General features: G+C 53.8%; 1 protein-coding gene across 1 annotated transcript in view; it reads left to right on the forward strand.

Annotated features, from left to right (window-relative positions):
• The window catches only part of Tnfrsf8 (TNF receptor superfamily member 8), a 64,566-nt gene that overhangs the window by 23,884 nt on the left and 27,385 nt on the right, over positions 1-13,297 (forward strand). The window contains exons 4-7 of the mRNA XM_071618542.1: positions 5,853-6,002; positions 9,209-9,299; positions 9,673-9,842; positions 12,434-12,550. Coding sequence (XP_071474643.1) covers positions 5,853-6,002; positions 9,209-9,299; positions 9,673-9,842; positions 12,434-12,550 — 528 coding nt within the window. The remainder of the gene's footprint in view (positions 1-5,852; positions 6,003-9,208; positions 9,300-9,672; positions 9,843-12,433; positions 12,551-13,297) is intronic.

The following is a 13,297-nucleotide window of genomic DNA, read 5'->3' on the forward strand; positions in this document are numbered from 1 at the left end:
GGAATTTTTTAAGATTTTGTGACCTAATAAATAATCACATTTTTAAAAAAGTGTTCAGTGTGTGTATGTGTGTGTGGGTTTCTTTCTTTCTTTCCTTCCTTCCTTCCTTCCTTCCTTCCTTCTTTCTTTCTTTCTCTGGGAATTGAACCCAGGGTTGCTTAACCACTGAGCCACATCCCTAGGCCCTTTTTGTATTTTATTTAGAGATAGAGTCTCACTGAGTTGCTTAGGGCCTCACTAAGTTGGTGAGGCTGGCTTTGAACTCAGGATCCTCCTGCCTCAGCCTCCTGAGCCACTGGGATTACGGGCGGGCACCACTGTGCCCAGTTTGTTTTTTTTTAAATGTGTATATTGCTTGTTAAATTGCTTGTTCTCTATATATCATTAGATCAAGCTTATTCATTGTTATTTAAATAATATGTACTTTTTAAAAAAAATTTTTTTTTTATAGTTGTAGATGGAAAGAATGCCTTTATTTTATTTGTTAATTTTATGTGGTGCTGAGGATCAAACCCAGGGCCTCACACATGCTAGGCAAGTGCTTTGCCATTGAGCCCCAGCCCCAGCCCAAATAATATGTATTCTCATTCTCTTTTCCACCGTTGCTTGTTGATTTCTGAGATATGTTAAAACCTCCCCCCCCACATGCTCAACATCCATTAGGTCTTCTGGTTTGTCTCATATATGTGAAAGCTGTTATTAGGCACATAAATGTTCATGAACATTGTTTTCTGGTGAGTTGGATCCTTTATCTATATAAAATATACCTCTTTGTTCCCTTAATTCCACTACTGTATGATATTAATATTGCCATTCCTTCTTTCTTCACGTACATTAACATATATCTTTATTTTTTTTCTTCATTGCTGGGGATTGAACCCAGGGGCACCTTACCACTAACCTATACCTTCAGTCCTTTTTATTTATTTTTTTGAGATACGGTCTTGCTAAGTTGCCGAGGCTGGCCTTGAACTTGTAATCCTCCTGCCTCAGCCTCCTGCATTGCTGGGTTTGCAGATATGTGCCACCGCGCCTGGCGATCTTTATATTTTTAAATGTAATGACCGCAGTGTAGGAAGTGGAAGTTATATATGTTTGTTTTAAGACATTCACACACTCCAGAAGAGCATGCTGTCTTCCCCAGTCCTCCATCGGTAAGGAACTTGTGTCATCATTGGATGCTTGATACCTCTCTGTCCCCCTCCTGAGAGAGGAAGATGGGTAGCTAGGGGCCAGATAGACTCGACACAGAGAGAGAAGGCCTTTTAAGAGAATGGCAGCGTATTATTCATGACATTAAAATCATTACATTTTTCAATTTAGTTGAATGTATCAGAGGAAGAAGAAACTAAAATGTAACTAAGGAAGTGACAGATCTTAGATAAACTTTAAGTATTTTTATTAAAAGAGATAGTATCTCCTTAAAAAAAATTCTTTAAAGTTAAGAGGGCCGGGGGTGTGGCTCAGTGGCAAGAGTGCCCACCCAGCACAGGCAAGGCCAAGGTCTGATCCCCAGCACCAGGAAAAAAATTAAGAAAAGAGGTTATGATTCTTGCTTGATGAGAGGTTAAGAATCTTTAAAGGCAGCACTGTCTCCTGTGGTAAAGTCAGAATCCTCTTATTTTGGTTTTTTTGGACAACATGGTGTGGATCTGCTGCGGGCCCAAGTGGCTGCGGGGTCCTAGCTGCTAGGTGTCACAGCCTTGCAGCAAGAGTTTCCAGTGAGTTGCAGAGTGACAAGCAGGAGTTCAGGACAGACTGAGCGGGTCACCCCAGGGCAGTGGCTCGGGGACCTGCAGAGTCCTGATGTTTCCCAGGAGGCTTTGCTCCCTTTGACCTGATAAGGTGGCCCCTGGGCCTAGGAAGGGGTTGAAATTTCATCTTTTGTCGTAATGCACCCCTTTGCCCCTTCTGCTTCTTTCTAGAGCTTTGGGGATGGAACTTTTGAAACAGTGATTTTCCCCATCTTCCCCCAGCTGCTCCCTGCCCACCTGATCGTGGGTGGAGCTGGGGCCTGGTGGCTGAGCTTCCTTCCTCCTCCGGCACAGCAGGGATTAGTGCTGCCAGGGTACACGGCTTCTTTTGTGTTGAAGTTCCCTATTATCTCCAGCCCCGTGACCTGTGGACTCTGATTCATCCCTACTGCCCTGTCCTGTCCACCTGGTCATGGCTGGCCAACCTACCTAATGATTGACTCTGCTGGGGACTGAGCAGTACATTGGAAACTGGGAGCCGGGGCCCAGGATGGGAAGCGTGGTTCAGCCAGAGATGGGTCTCTTCCTTGCTGGGGGACAGGGATCTGCTTGGCCTCTGTCAGCGTCCCGGTCGCGGCACACCCCACTTCTGTGGCATCTGCCACTCCCAGAGCTTGGGCTGCTTCCGGAAGTTGGCGAATCCAGGGGTCTTTCCTGCCTCTGGCCGGGCTGGTGCTGCCTCCCCGCTGCTTCTTGGGGTCTTTCCTGGGAGACTGCTGCCCTCAGTCTGGTTTCTGAGAATTCTCCGGGTTTTCTTCCCTCCCCATCACGGCTTCCAGGGCGTAGGGAACCTGAGCAGTGGTGCGGCGTCCCCTGAGTTGGTTTCGTGGACCTGTTCCAGAGGGGCCTTCTCATTCCTGCCCATGTGCTGTGGTCAGAATGTAGTCCCATGAGCCCTGACCCCCGACCAGCGACCAGGAAGGCTGGGAAGGGCGGTCTTCTCCGGCTGGTGCACCCCAGCATCGTGTTCTTAGGCTGAAGTTCGTTTTTTGTCTCGGGATATTGATCCTGCTGCATCCAGAAGCTCGTTCCTTTTCCCCTTCTCTGCTCCCTGGGGTCTCGGCTCTCTGAGTTTAGGGCTCCTCTTCCTGGTGCTGGTTTCTCCTGATGTTTGGTGACTTCTCGTCCCTGTGCACATGCCATGGATGATGCTGGGGTCGGAATGGGGCTTCTGAGGCCCTCCCCGGGGGGCTGGGAGTGACCCGTGGGCTCCCAGAGGCTCTTCCAGGGGAGACGCTTGGCCTGCAGCTCAGCGGTGCTCGAGGGTGAGCAGGGTGGGGAGCCTGGTGACGGGTGCTGCTTCTGCTCCCCGTCGACTCCCTGTTCCTGGGGACCCTGGGGACTGGAGCCCCAGAACCTCTCCCGCCTCCCCGGTGCCACCCTCCTGTGTATATTTGGCCATGGGCTCCTTCTACCTAATCCCATCTACATATTTCAGAGTGGCCTTGTCCCTTCTGGTCTTCCAAGGCCACCCCTTGTGCTCCAGACACATTAAGCATTAATTAATGAATCTGACCAGTGACATTTTATATATATATATATATATATTTATTTATTTATTTGAGTTGTAGTTGGACACAGTACCTTAATTTTTTAAGTTGATTTTTTATGTGGTGCTGAGGATCGAACCCAGCGCCTTGCATGTGCTAGGTGAGCGCTCTACCGCTGAGCCACCACCCCAGCCCCACTGACATGTTTTTATTGAGGTAAAATTCCTATAACATGAAAAGAATCTCACCATTTTATAGTACACAGTTTGGTGGTTTCTAGAATATTCACAATGTGCAACTTACCGCCACTGTCTAATCCCAGAACATTTTCATCTCCTCCAAAAGACACCCTCACCTCCCATTTCTCCTCTCCTCCCAGCCCCCTGGAGACCCCTAGTCTGCTTTCCATCTCCATGGATTTGCCCCACTTTGGACATTTCATATCAGTGGAGTCAGGCCGTACGTGGGTTTAGTGGCTGCTCTCTTTCACGTAGCAGTGATCTCAACGTTTATCCACACTGGAGCCGGGGTCAGAACTTCATTTCTTTTTATGGCTGAATATAGCACTATGTCTGGAGGGATTCAGCTTGACCTGACCTCGGCCATCTTGAACCATAAGACCACAGGGCCCCCGAGTGACCCTGGCCAGAGTCTCCCAGCATGCTGTGGGTGAACAAAGCCGTTGGAGCAGTAGGTGGAGCTTGACAACAGGACCCACTGTCAGCTCCAGGAATGTGCTGATGGCCTTGACGTTACCTTGAGATAAACCAGAACATGGATAAAGTCCCTTTGGTCCTGATCACCAACTGCAAGAACCCCTCCCTCTGGCCCAAGTCAGGGGGATTCACCAGTCTTGCCGCCGCCCTTGACCACGCTTCTCTCAGGGCCCCTGTAGGTGCGCTCTGCAGCCCTGGGGCTGTCTTCAGCCTGACAGCAACTTGCAGTTGGTTCTTTTGCTCGGGGTTTTCCGAGCACAGCATGGTCACTGCATTGTCTTTATCATCCATCAGTCAGTGGACACTTGGGTCTATACTTTCCAGCCGTTGCCAATAATGCTCCTGTGAACCCTCGTGCCCATGCCTTTCTGTGGACACAGGTTCTCAGTTCTCTCGGGCATCCACCTAGGTGTGGCACGGACACCACTTGGTGACTGTGTGTGTACCTTTCTCAGGAGGGGCCAGTGGACTTGCCTTCCTTCCAGAAGGGTCTGAGGATGGCAGCCTCCCTACCTTCCTGTCAGTCTTCTTTCCAGCACGTGACAGAATACCGGGGACTCTCAACTTGACAGAAGGCTTACCTTGGCCAGGGTTTCAGTCCATGGTCACTAGGCCTGTTTTGTGGGCCTTTGGTGGCCCAGTACATTATAGTGGCAGAGCCTGGCAGAGGCCTGTTCACCTCTTGGTGGCCTGGGAAGCAAAGAGGGAGAGACAGAAAGGGGTGGGAGGTCCCAGTATCCCCTCAAGGGTGCACCCCCACCAGCCTCACTTCTTTTACCAGGCCACACCTCCTGAGGGTTCTGCCACCTCTCAGTAGTGTCACTGGCTGGGATGCAAGCCTTCAACACATGAACCTTTGAGGGACTATAGCCAGGCATGGTGGCACACGCCTGTAATCCCAGCAATTTGAGATTGAGGCAGTAAGATTGCAAGTTCAAGGCCAGCCTCAGCAACTTAGCAAGACCCTGTCTCCATAAAAAATAAAAGGGCTGGGGATGCAGCTCAGTGGCTAAGTGCCCCAGGGTGTGATCCCCGCCCCCACCACAAAGCCAAACTGCAGCTCTTGGCAACACTTGCTCTTTCTTTTTTCTTTAGACACCCCAGTGGGGCTTGTGATGTGGAGCCTTTTCTTCATGCACTCATTGGTCATCAATATGCCTTTGCAGACATGTTGACTCAAATCCTTTGTCCACTAAAAAAATTGGCAAACTTTATTTTAGAGCAGTTAGAATGGACAGAAAAATTGAACAGGAAATACCATCCCAGGTGCCCTCCCTCTACCGGCCACCAGTCCCCCTGCCGTTGACATTTTGCATCAGCGTGGTATGTCCGTTGTCACTGAGGAGCCACTGTTGATACATTACTATTAACAACAGGCCACACTTCACATTAAGGACTCACTCCCGGGGTTGTACAGTCTGTGGCTTTTGACAAATGGATAATGACGTGTGTCCACTGTCACAGTGTCCTGCGGACTAGCCTCGCACCATCATCCCTCCATCCTCCCTACCCCTGGCAACCACAGATTGCTTTCCTGTCTCTGTAATTGAGCCTCCTCTGTTCTGGACCGTCCCCTGGGTCGGGGCGTTTTCTGCCTGGGTCTCGCACGTCTTTCACCCAGCAGTACTGTCCAAGGCCCCCCATGTCTTCTTTGCTTGTTTCTAAATTGGGGCTTTGACTGATTGATTTCTCTGACCCACCTTGGTGGTGGCTGGGGACTGGGCCCGGGAGGCGGAGGCTGCGGGTGCCCCTGCCTGCCCTTTGTCCTCATGTCAGGAATTCTCCGGAAAGACCGGAGGCCGTGCGTGCCGAGCTGTCCCTGGAAATCCCCTGACCCCGGCCCCCTCCCCCTCCCCCTGCGTGACCCCGCCTGTCCGTCCGTCCGTCTGCAGACCTTGTGGAGAAGGCGCCTTGCTCCGGAAACTCCCCCCGCGTCTGCCAGTGCCGGCCGGGCACGTTCTGCTCCACGTCAGCCAAAAACTCCTGTGCCCGCTGCTCACCGCACACCGTCTGCCCAGCGGGGCAAGTCGTCCAGTCTCCAGGTGAGTGTCCCCACTGCTTCCACCACTGCACCCCTCCTGCCACCCGACCCCCAAGTGACTTCTGACACCCCACTTCCTCAAGCCCCGGGCCAGGTCACTCTCCTTTCACAATGTCGTGAGGTCCTTGGCACTCAGGGCCTTCTGCTGCCCTGGGCTTATGTCCCAGGCTCAGAGGGACCCTGGTGGCCAAGGCACAGGCCGGACTGGAGGAGGGAGCTCTCTAACCCTCTCCCCCCAACACCCAAGAGGGAAACCTCAATCTCTGTCCTGGGAGTTTTGTAAAAGATCGAGCTGGTTTTCTTGTTTCAGAATCGGGGCGTTGGAGTTAGAGGTGCCAGGACAGGTGCCAGGCTCAAGGCCGAGAAAGTTGGCTTTCTGTTTGAACTTGCTGTGTGACCTCCGGCAAGGTCCTTATCCTCTCTGTGCTTTTCTGACACTACAAAGGTGTGTCATAGCTAGAGAAGGGACGAGAGCCGCAGATCCTGTCTGGATGGCAGGAAGAAAGCCCTTCAGAAGGGACACACCTCATGCACACGTCTTCCACCGTGCCGTGGCGAGGACACCGTCCTTGGGTAGGAGGCTGCTTGACATTTTCTGCGCCTGCTGGTGTTTCCGGGTTGCCAGCTCCACCAGCTGCCTCTTGGATTTCTGAGGCATCGACCAGACTCCAGGGCCTGACCCGGTGTCACTCCTCGGGTCCCCGTCTGAGCCCACCCGCCTTCTCTTCCCACCTGTCGGTCCCCTTGTGTCCGTGTTGTGCGCGGCGCCCGGGCTTTTAGTTGTTCCTGGTGGAGAAGGTGGGAAGCATGTCCACCCGTCTTCCCAGCCTCAGGACAGGGCCCTCAAGCAGCCTGGGGAGCTGTCTCGCTCCTGGGCTCCTCTTGGGCCCCTCCCGGCTGCGCCCTCTGTCAGGGACCTTCCCTGTCCCTTAGCTAATCCTCCACCTCGAGCTTTCCATCCAAACACCGCGTCCTCCAGGGCCCGTCCTCGACCTCTCCCCAGGCCATGCCTCTGTGCGATTGCTTAGAGCGCTGTGTCCACTTTCAAGGATGTCCATTTGTCCCCGTCTGGGTGCCTGTCTTGCTCCCTGGGCCGGACCCAGACCAAACACCAGGATGACCCAGGGGCGGGGAGGTCAGACGGGTGCTGGGTGGGTTCACATGTGACCAGATTCCCCCTGGGCCACAGGAGAGCCTCAGAAAGGGAACATGCAAAACCCTCCCCTGCAAGCTGGGCAGGGTGGCTCAGTGGAAAGCGCTCTGCTCTGGGCCACGGCTACCTGCAAAGCTTTGCTTGTGAGGCAGGTTCCCACCCCTCTCTGTGCCTCAGTCTCCTCATCTGCAAAATGAGGTGTAATTTGAAGTCCGTGGGAGCCTTAGAAACTCTCATCTGTAAAATAGCCTGCAGTTCTTCTGAGCTCTGATCAGGCATGCGACAGCCTGAGGGCTGTCTGCGTGGTGTTCCAGCAACTGCCACACAGTGGCGCCAGAGACTGCTCTTAAAGGCCCTGGACCTCTGCTGCCCAATGTGGTACCACCGTCCCTGGGTGGCCCCTGAGCACTTAAAGTGTGGCTGGTCTGCATTGAGAGGTACTGGGAGTATATAATATATAATACGCACTGGATTTTAAATACTTAGAATGAAAAACAGAATATAAAACGTCTCAATTATTTTTACATTGATTGCCTGCTGACGGTATTTTAGATATATTGCTTTAAATAAATCATTATTAAAATTAATTACATTTTACCTTTTAAAATATTCTCCCAGGAGCCAGGCACAGTGGCACACACCTGTAATCCCAGCGGCTCTGGAGGCTGAGACAGGAGAATATCGAGTTCAAAGCTAGCCTCAGCAATGGCAAGGCACTAAGCAACTCAGTGAGATCCTGTCTCTAAATAAAATACAAATTAGGGCTGGAGTGTGGCTCAGTGGATGAGTGCCCTGAGTTCAATCCCTGGTACCAAAAACAAAAAAAAAAGAAAGAAAAGAAAATATTTCTCCTGGAAAATTTAAATTGGCACATGGGATTCACGTCCTATTTCTGTCGGACAGTCTTACTTCACAGGTGCCTGACCCTGGCTGCCAGACCCTGACTGACGTCTGGAGTCCCCTGTGGAACTCTCCTAGAGGGCAGCTCTCGGGACCACTAGGAGAGTAAAATGGAAAGGAAGTTCTCTTTCCAGTTCTGCTCGTAGCTAAACCACCTGCTAAGAGCTTCCAGGGATTGTCTCTCCTGAAATGTCCAGTTTCTGTTAGGGTGGCCGTGACAGCCCCATTCTACAGATGGAGGAGTCAGGCCCCGAGGTGGTGGGGAAGTGGCCCAAGAACACAGAGCAGGGAACAGCCAAACCAGAAGTCAGCATTGCCTGCTCCCCCCCACCTCCAGAGCCACAGATGGAGGTCACCTGCTCAGTGAGGGGGCAGGAGTCCAGACGGGGAGAGGCAGATGCCATTTGTTGAGAATTTACAGTATGTCATGCCCAGTGACCGGCCCATTATTTATACTCCGTTTATCCAGACACTTGTGGGGTGAAGAGTGTGTTGTTATGATCAGTTGAAAGCCTGGCACAGCTTGGCAGAGGGCAGGTTTGGGGCACTCGGTGGGTTGTTTCCCTCTCCACTGCTTCCCCCACAGTGTCCTCCAGGACTCTCTGGGTCGCAAGTAACAACATCTCCAGGGTGGGGGCAGGTGTCACTGAAAGCTCTGGGGATAGCTCTGGGGAGCTTCAGGTCTAGCTGGACCCAAGTGCCCCGTCTTCCCGTCTCTCATTTCTGTCCCTTTCTGGGCTGGTCTGTCTGGGGACGCTCACCAGCAGCTCTACGCTCGCTTCCTGTCCGGCCGTGGCAGGGAGACAGCTGCTGCTTTCTGCCTTTTCAATGACCAGAAATAAAACCTTGAACCTGTCTGAGGGCGTGGCCTGGGTCTGACCTCAGCAGGGCCACCGAGGAGTGCCAGGGAGGGCTGTCCAGCCTCGTCCTGCGGATCCTCCTGGAGAACTTTTTTCTCAGCCCAGTGCTGCCCACGAAGGCTGGCACTGGGCGACGTGATCCTGGACCCTGGCTGCCTACTCCAGGGGCAGTGGACGCAGGAAGGTGTCCTCCAAGGCCATCTGTGCCTTGGGCTTGGCGAGGTGAGAGGTCTATTCCTAGACACTTTGGGCTCCTCAGTGCCTGTTCTGAAGCCCTTGCTGTCCCTTCCTCAGGCACAGCAGAGAAGGACACTAAGTGTGGGCCACCTTCCCCAGGGACCAGCCCTGACTGCACCAGCCCAGAGGACTGCGAGACCCCCGCCAGGTGACTAGTGGCCTTCTACCCTCCAGTTCCCCTCCATGTGACCTTTAGGTGGGGCTGACCCACCCCGAGGGGTGCCTGGGGGAGTCGGGCTAGGGCACAGGGGGTTCAGCCCAGGGGCTCAGGACTCTGGGTGCCTCTGTCAAGGGCATGGATCAAGTCACGTGAGGCCCCACAGCGCGTCCAGCCCTGCCCCCCCCCCACGGGGACCCAGAAAGCCGAGGTGGCACAGTTCTTGCCCCAGGAGCTCTGGCAGGCCTGCTGGGACTGAGCCAGGGTCTGGGGACCCCTTCTCTATGGGCGCGGTTACCCCCGAGCACAGACCTCCCCTGCCCCACGGGCGAGTCATCTGACCCACCTTGGGCTTCTTCCCCAGGGACGCCACTCCCCAGGCTGAGCCCATCCTGATGACCCCAGCCACCACCGATGCCAGGACCACGCTTCAAAGAGGGGTCACCCCCCACCCCCTGGAAGATGCTTCTCCACTGACCGGGGCTTCCAGACCTCCCTCCTCTGTGGGCAAGCCCAGTCCACACCCAGGTCCAGGTAATTTCTCCAGGAACCCGAGGGCTGTCCCCAGGGCAATGCCTGGGCCACCTGTGTGTGGCGGTCAGGGCGGGTGGGCACTGAGCTGCGGCCTTTCTCACTGGGGACAACAAGGATGTCAGGGCAGAGGCCCTGGAAGGGCTCACGCACCTGCAGCATTTCTAAGGCCTTGGTGGGCTGGGCCTGGGGCGGGTACAGGGGACACTGGCCCGTCCTCCTGCCAGAGTGCTGAGGACAGAGTAGGCAGCCCCTGCTGCGTCCGCTCGATGCCCCCCTGGCTCCTGGGACGAAGGGTCTGGCCCCCAGTCCACACCTCTTTATTGCTGAGCAGCCTCTGCTACACAGGTGGGGCCTGGGTGGGGCCTGCGGGGAGTCAGCCCCGGGCCCGGATGCCAGACGACAGAGCGAACCTCTGTGTGAATGGAGTGTTTTTATTTCTCTTGGATTTTTAAAATAACTGTTTGATTTCATTTATTTATTTGATGTGGAGCCCAGCGCCTCACACATGCCAGGCAGGCACTCTGCCCCTGAGCTACGGCCCCAGGCCCCGGATTTTTTTTTTAAATTGGTTTTAGGGTTTCTCCTAACTCTGGACCTGAGCCCTGCGTCTCCTGCTTGTGTGCAGAACGCCCTCTCCCCCTGCCCGCTGGCCGCCTGCCGCCTGTGCACAGATGCTCTATTTGTTTATTTAGGTACTGAGGGTTGAACCCAGAGGCACTTTACCTCTGGCTACATCTCCAGTCCTTTTTAGTTTTTCTTTAGATACAGGGTCTCACTAAGTTGCTTAGGACTCTGCTAAGTTGCCAAGGCTGGCCTCGAACTTGCAATCCTCCTGCCTCTGCCTCCCGAGTCTCGGGGATCACAGGCGGACCCACCGGGCCTGGAACATGTTCTCATTTTCACTTCCAGATTGACCCGTCTTCCTCTGTGATTGGGGCTTTCTGCGTTCTGTTTTGGAAGTCTTTTTCTCCACCAGAGCCTCAAAACTAGCCTCCGTTTATTTTCTAGGATCGTTCACATTTAGATCTGCTGTCCACATTGGAGTCTAAGCAGAGGTCATTGAACACCACAATGTGTTTCTCTCCCCGGTTTTTTTGTACCTTCTTTGCTGTAAATCAAGGACCCCTATATTGATGGAATGGATTCTGGATTCTGTTCTGTGTGAATGCCATTCTATCTTTTGGGGGTGTGCTGCGGTTGAACCCAGGGCCTCGAGCATGCTAGGCAAGTGTCCCTGAGCCCCAGCCCCGCCCACCTACTGTCAGGATTATTATAATGGGTGGTCAAGCAACACCTCCAACTCTGTCCTTCACAGTATATTGGATACTCTTAGTAACTTGTTTTTAAAATAAATTTTAGAATCAGCTTTCAAACCCTGCAGGTATCCTTTGGGGATCCTAACTGGGGTTGCACCGAGCCCGTAGCTCGTTTTGAAGGAAACCCAGTCCTGACCACGTGGAGCCTTCCAGGCACGTGCTGAGCGCAGACCTGCGTTGCTTTAGGCCTACTTTAAACACTCTGCCCGCAGCCACAGGACTCCCTCCGAGAGGTGGGACCGGCTCACGGGGACTTTTGTGGTTTTCTGGGTAGCGAGGCTTACATCTTTTTGTCAGATTTCTAGGTATTTAATCTTTCTGACGATGACATGAATGATATCTTTGTCAGTACTTCTGTTTCTGATTCTTTGTTGTCAGTATTATTTTGAGTCATGTGAAATTGCCCATATCTGACCATCTTTAACCTGCAAAACCATTAATTTCATATGGTCCGAACTCTTATGTGGGAAACTCAACTGATTTTTGATATCGTGACTCTTAGCTTTCAAAACACCTGAGATAACCAGCTTAATAAGGGAGAGGGTTTACTTGGCCCGTGGCCTTCGGGTCTGTGGCGAGGCAGCACATCAAGGCCGGAGCACGCGGTGGAGGAAGCTGCCCCCCTCGAGGCAGTGAGAACAGGAAGGGGAGGGCCAGGCCCCAGGGTCCCCTTCAAGGGCACACATACAGTGACCTCATTTCCTTCTACTAGGCCTCCTAAAAGTTCTAACGTCTCCCAATAATGCCAGGCCTGGGGACCAAGCCTTCAGTGCAGGAGCCTTTGGGGACTTTGAAGGCTTGAAGTATAGCAGAGGTCACCAGCACCTGGTGAGCCTCACTGGTTGCTGTCACCAGCGCACCTGCAGGGTGTCCCGGCTGTGAGCCTGTCTGCACCCCTCTAGGAAGAGCAGCTCCTTTATCTCTTCCTCGCCTCGGGCTCCCCACCCCCACCCCCCTCTGACTGAAGTCTGACAGCGGGGACCTTCTCACCTGGATTCTCACAGGAAAAGCTGCTCCCAATGCCCAGGGCAGGGAGTGACCTGGCTGTGGTCCTGGGGAGGGGCTGGCCGAGTGGCCACAGTAGATCCCAGAAGGAGGCAGGGGCCAGTGGATGCTCTTCTCCTGTGTGTCCTCAGGCTCATTCCCTCCCTCTCTGGGCCTCAGGGCTCCCTCGGAGAAGTGGGAGCTGGCCACGGCGGTGGGAGGTTCCAAGGATGGGGAGGTGCGTCTTGGCCAAGGCAGCCTGGCCCCCAGCTTCTCTGCCTCCTTCCCCAGGACTGTCGCCATGGCAGCCGTGTCCCCAGGGGTCTGCCAACTGCGGGAAGCAGTGTGAGCCCGACTACTACCTGGACAGGACTGGCCGCTGCACGGCCTGTGTGAGCTGTTTGCGAGGTGAGGGTGCGGTCCTCCCTCGGGGCTCCTTCCAGGGATCGCGGGGGCTGGAGGGTGCGAATGATGTGGGTGGTCTTTGGTTTGGGCCGCTCAGCCCACGGGAGCCTCCGTTTCCCTGTCTGGTGTTCTGAACCCTCAACTTCCGGTGACCCCCACTCACACCTGTGGTTTGTGATGGTTGTGTTCCAAGGACTCCACCCACCCCGTCCCTCCTTCCAGGAAGCATTTACAAGTGACCTGCCTGTTCCAAATATGCTCCAGACCTGTTCCAAACTTGTCTCATCAATTTTTTTTTGGTACCAGGTATTGAACCCAGGGGCACTTGACCACTGAGCCACATCCCCAGCCCTTTTTTGTATTTTATTTAGAGACAGGGTCTCACTGAGTTGCTTAGGGCCTCGCTAAGTTGCTGAGGCTGCCTTTGAACTAGCGATCCTCTTGCTTCAGCCTCCTCCCAAGCCGCTTGGGATTGTAGGCAAATGTCACTGTGCCCAGCTGTCTCATCAATTCTTGTGACTACCCTACAGTGCAGAGATTGTGATTGTCCTCATTTTATACAAGAGGAAATAGACGCTTCCAGAGGTCCAGGGACTTCCAAAAGGCACAGGCCAGGGTTTGAGCCTAGGGGAGCATGCCCCCAGGTCCTGGGCTCTTGTCACTCTGTTCACAGCCCTGGGAGCAGCTTCCAGCAAGCGCAGCCACTGCTGATGAGATGTGTCTCTTCCTGTGACTGCTCACAGCAGGTGC

Source organism: Marmota flaviventris, chromosome 10, assembly GCF_047511675.1.
Source record: "Marmota flaviventris isolate mMarFla1 chromosome 10, mMarFla1.hap1, whole genome shotgun sequence".
Lineage (NCBI taxonomy): Eukaryota > Metazoa > Chordata > Mammalia > Rodentia > Sciuridae > Marmota > Marmota flaviventris.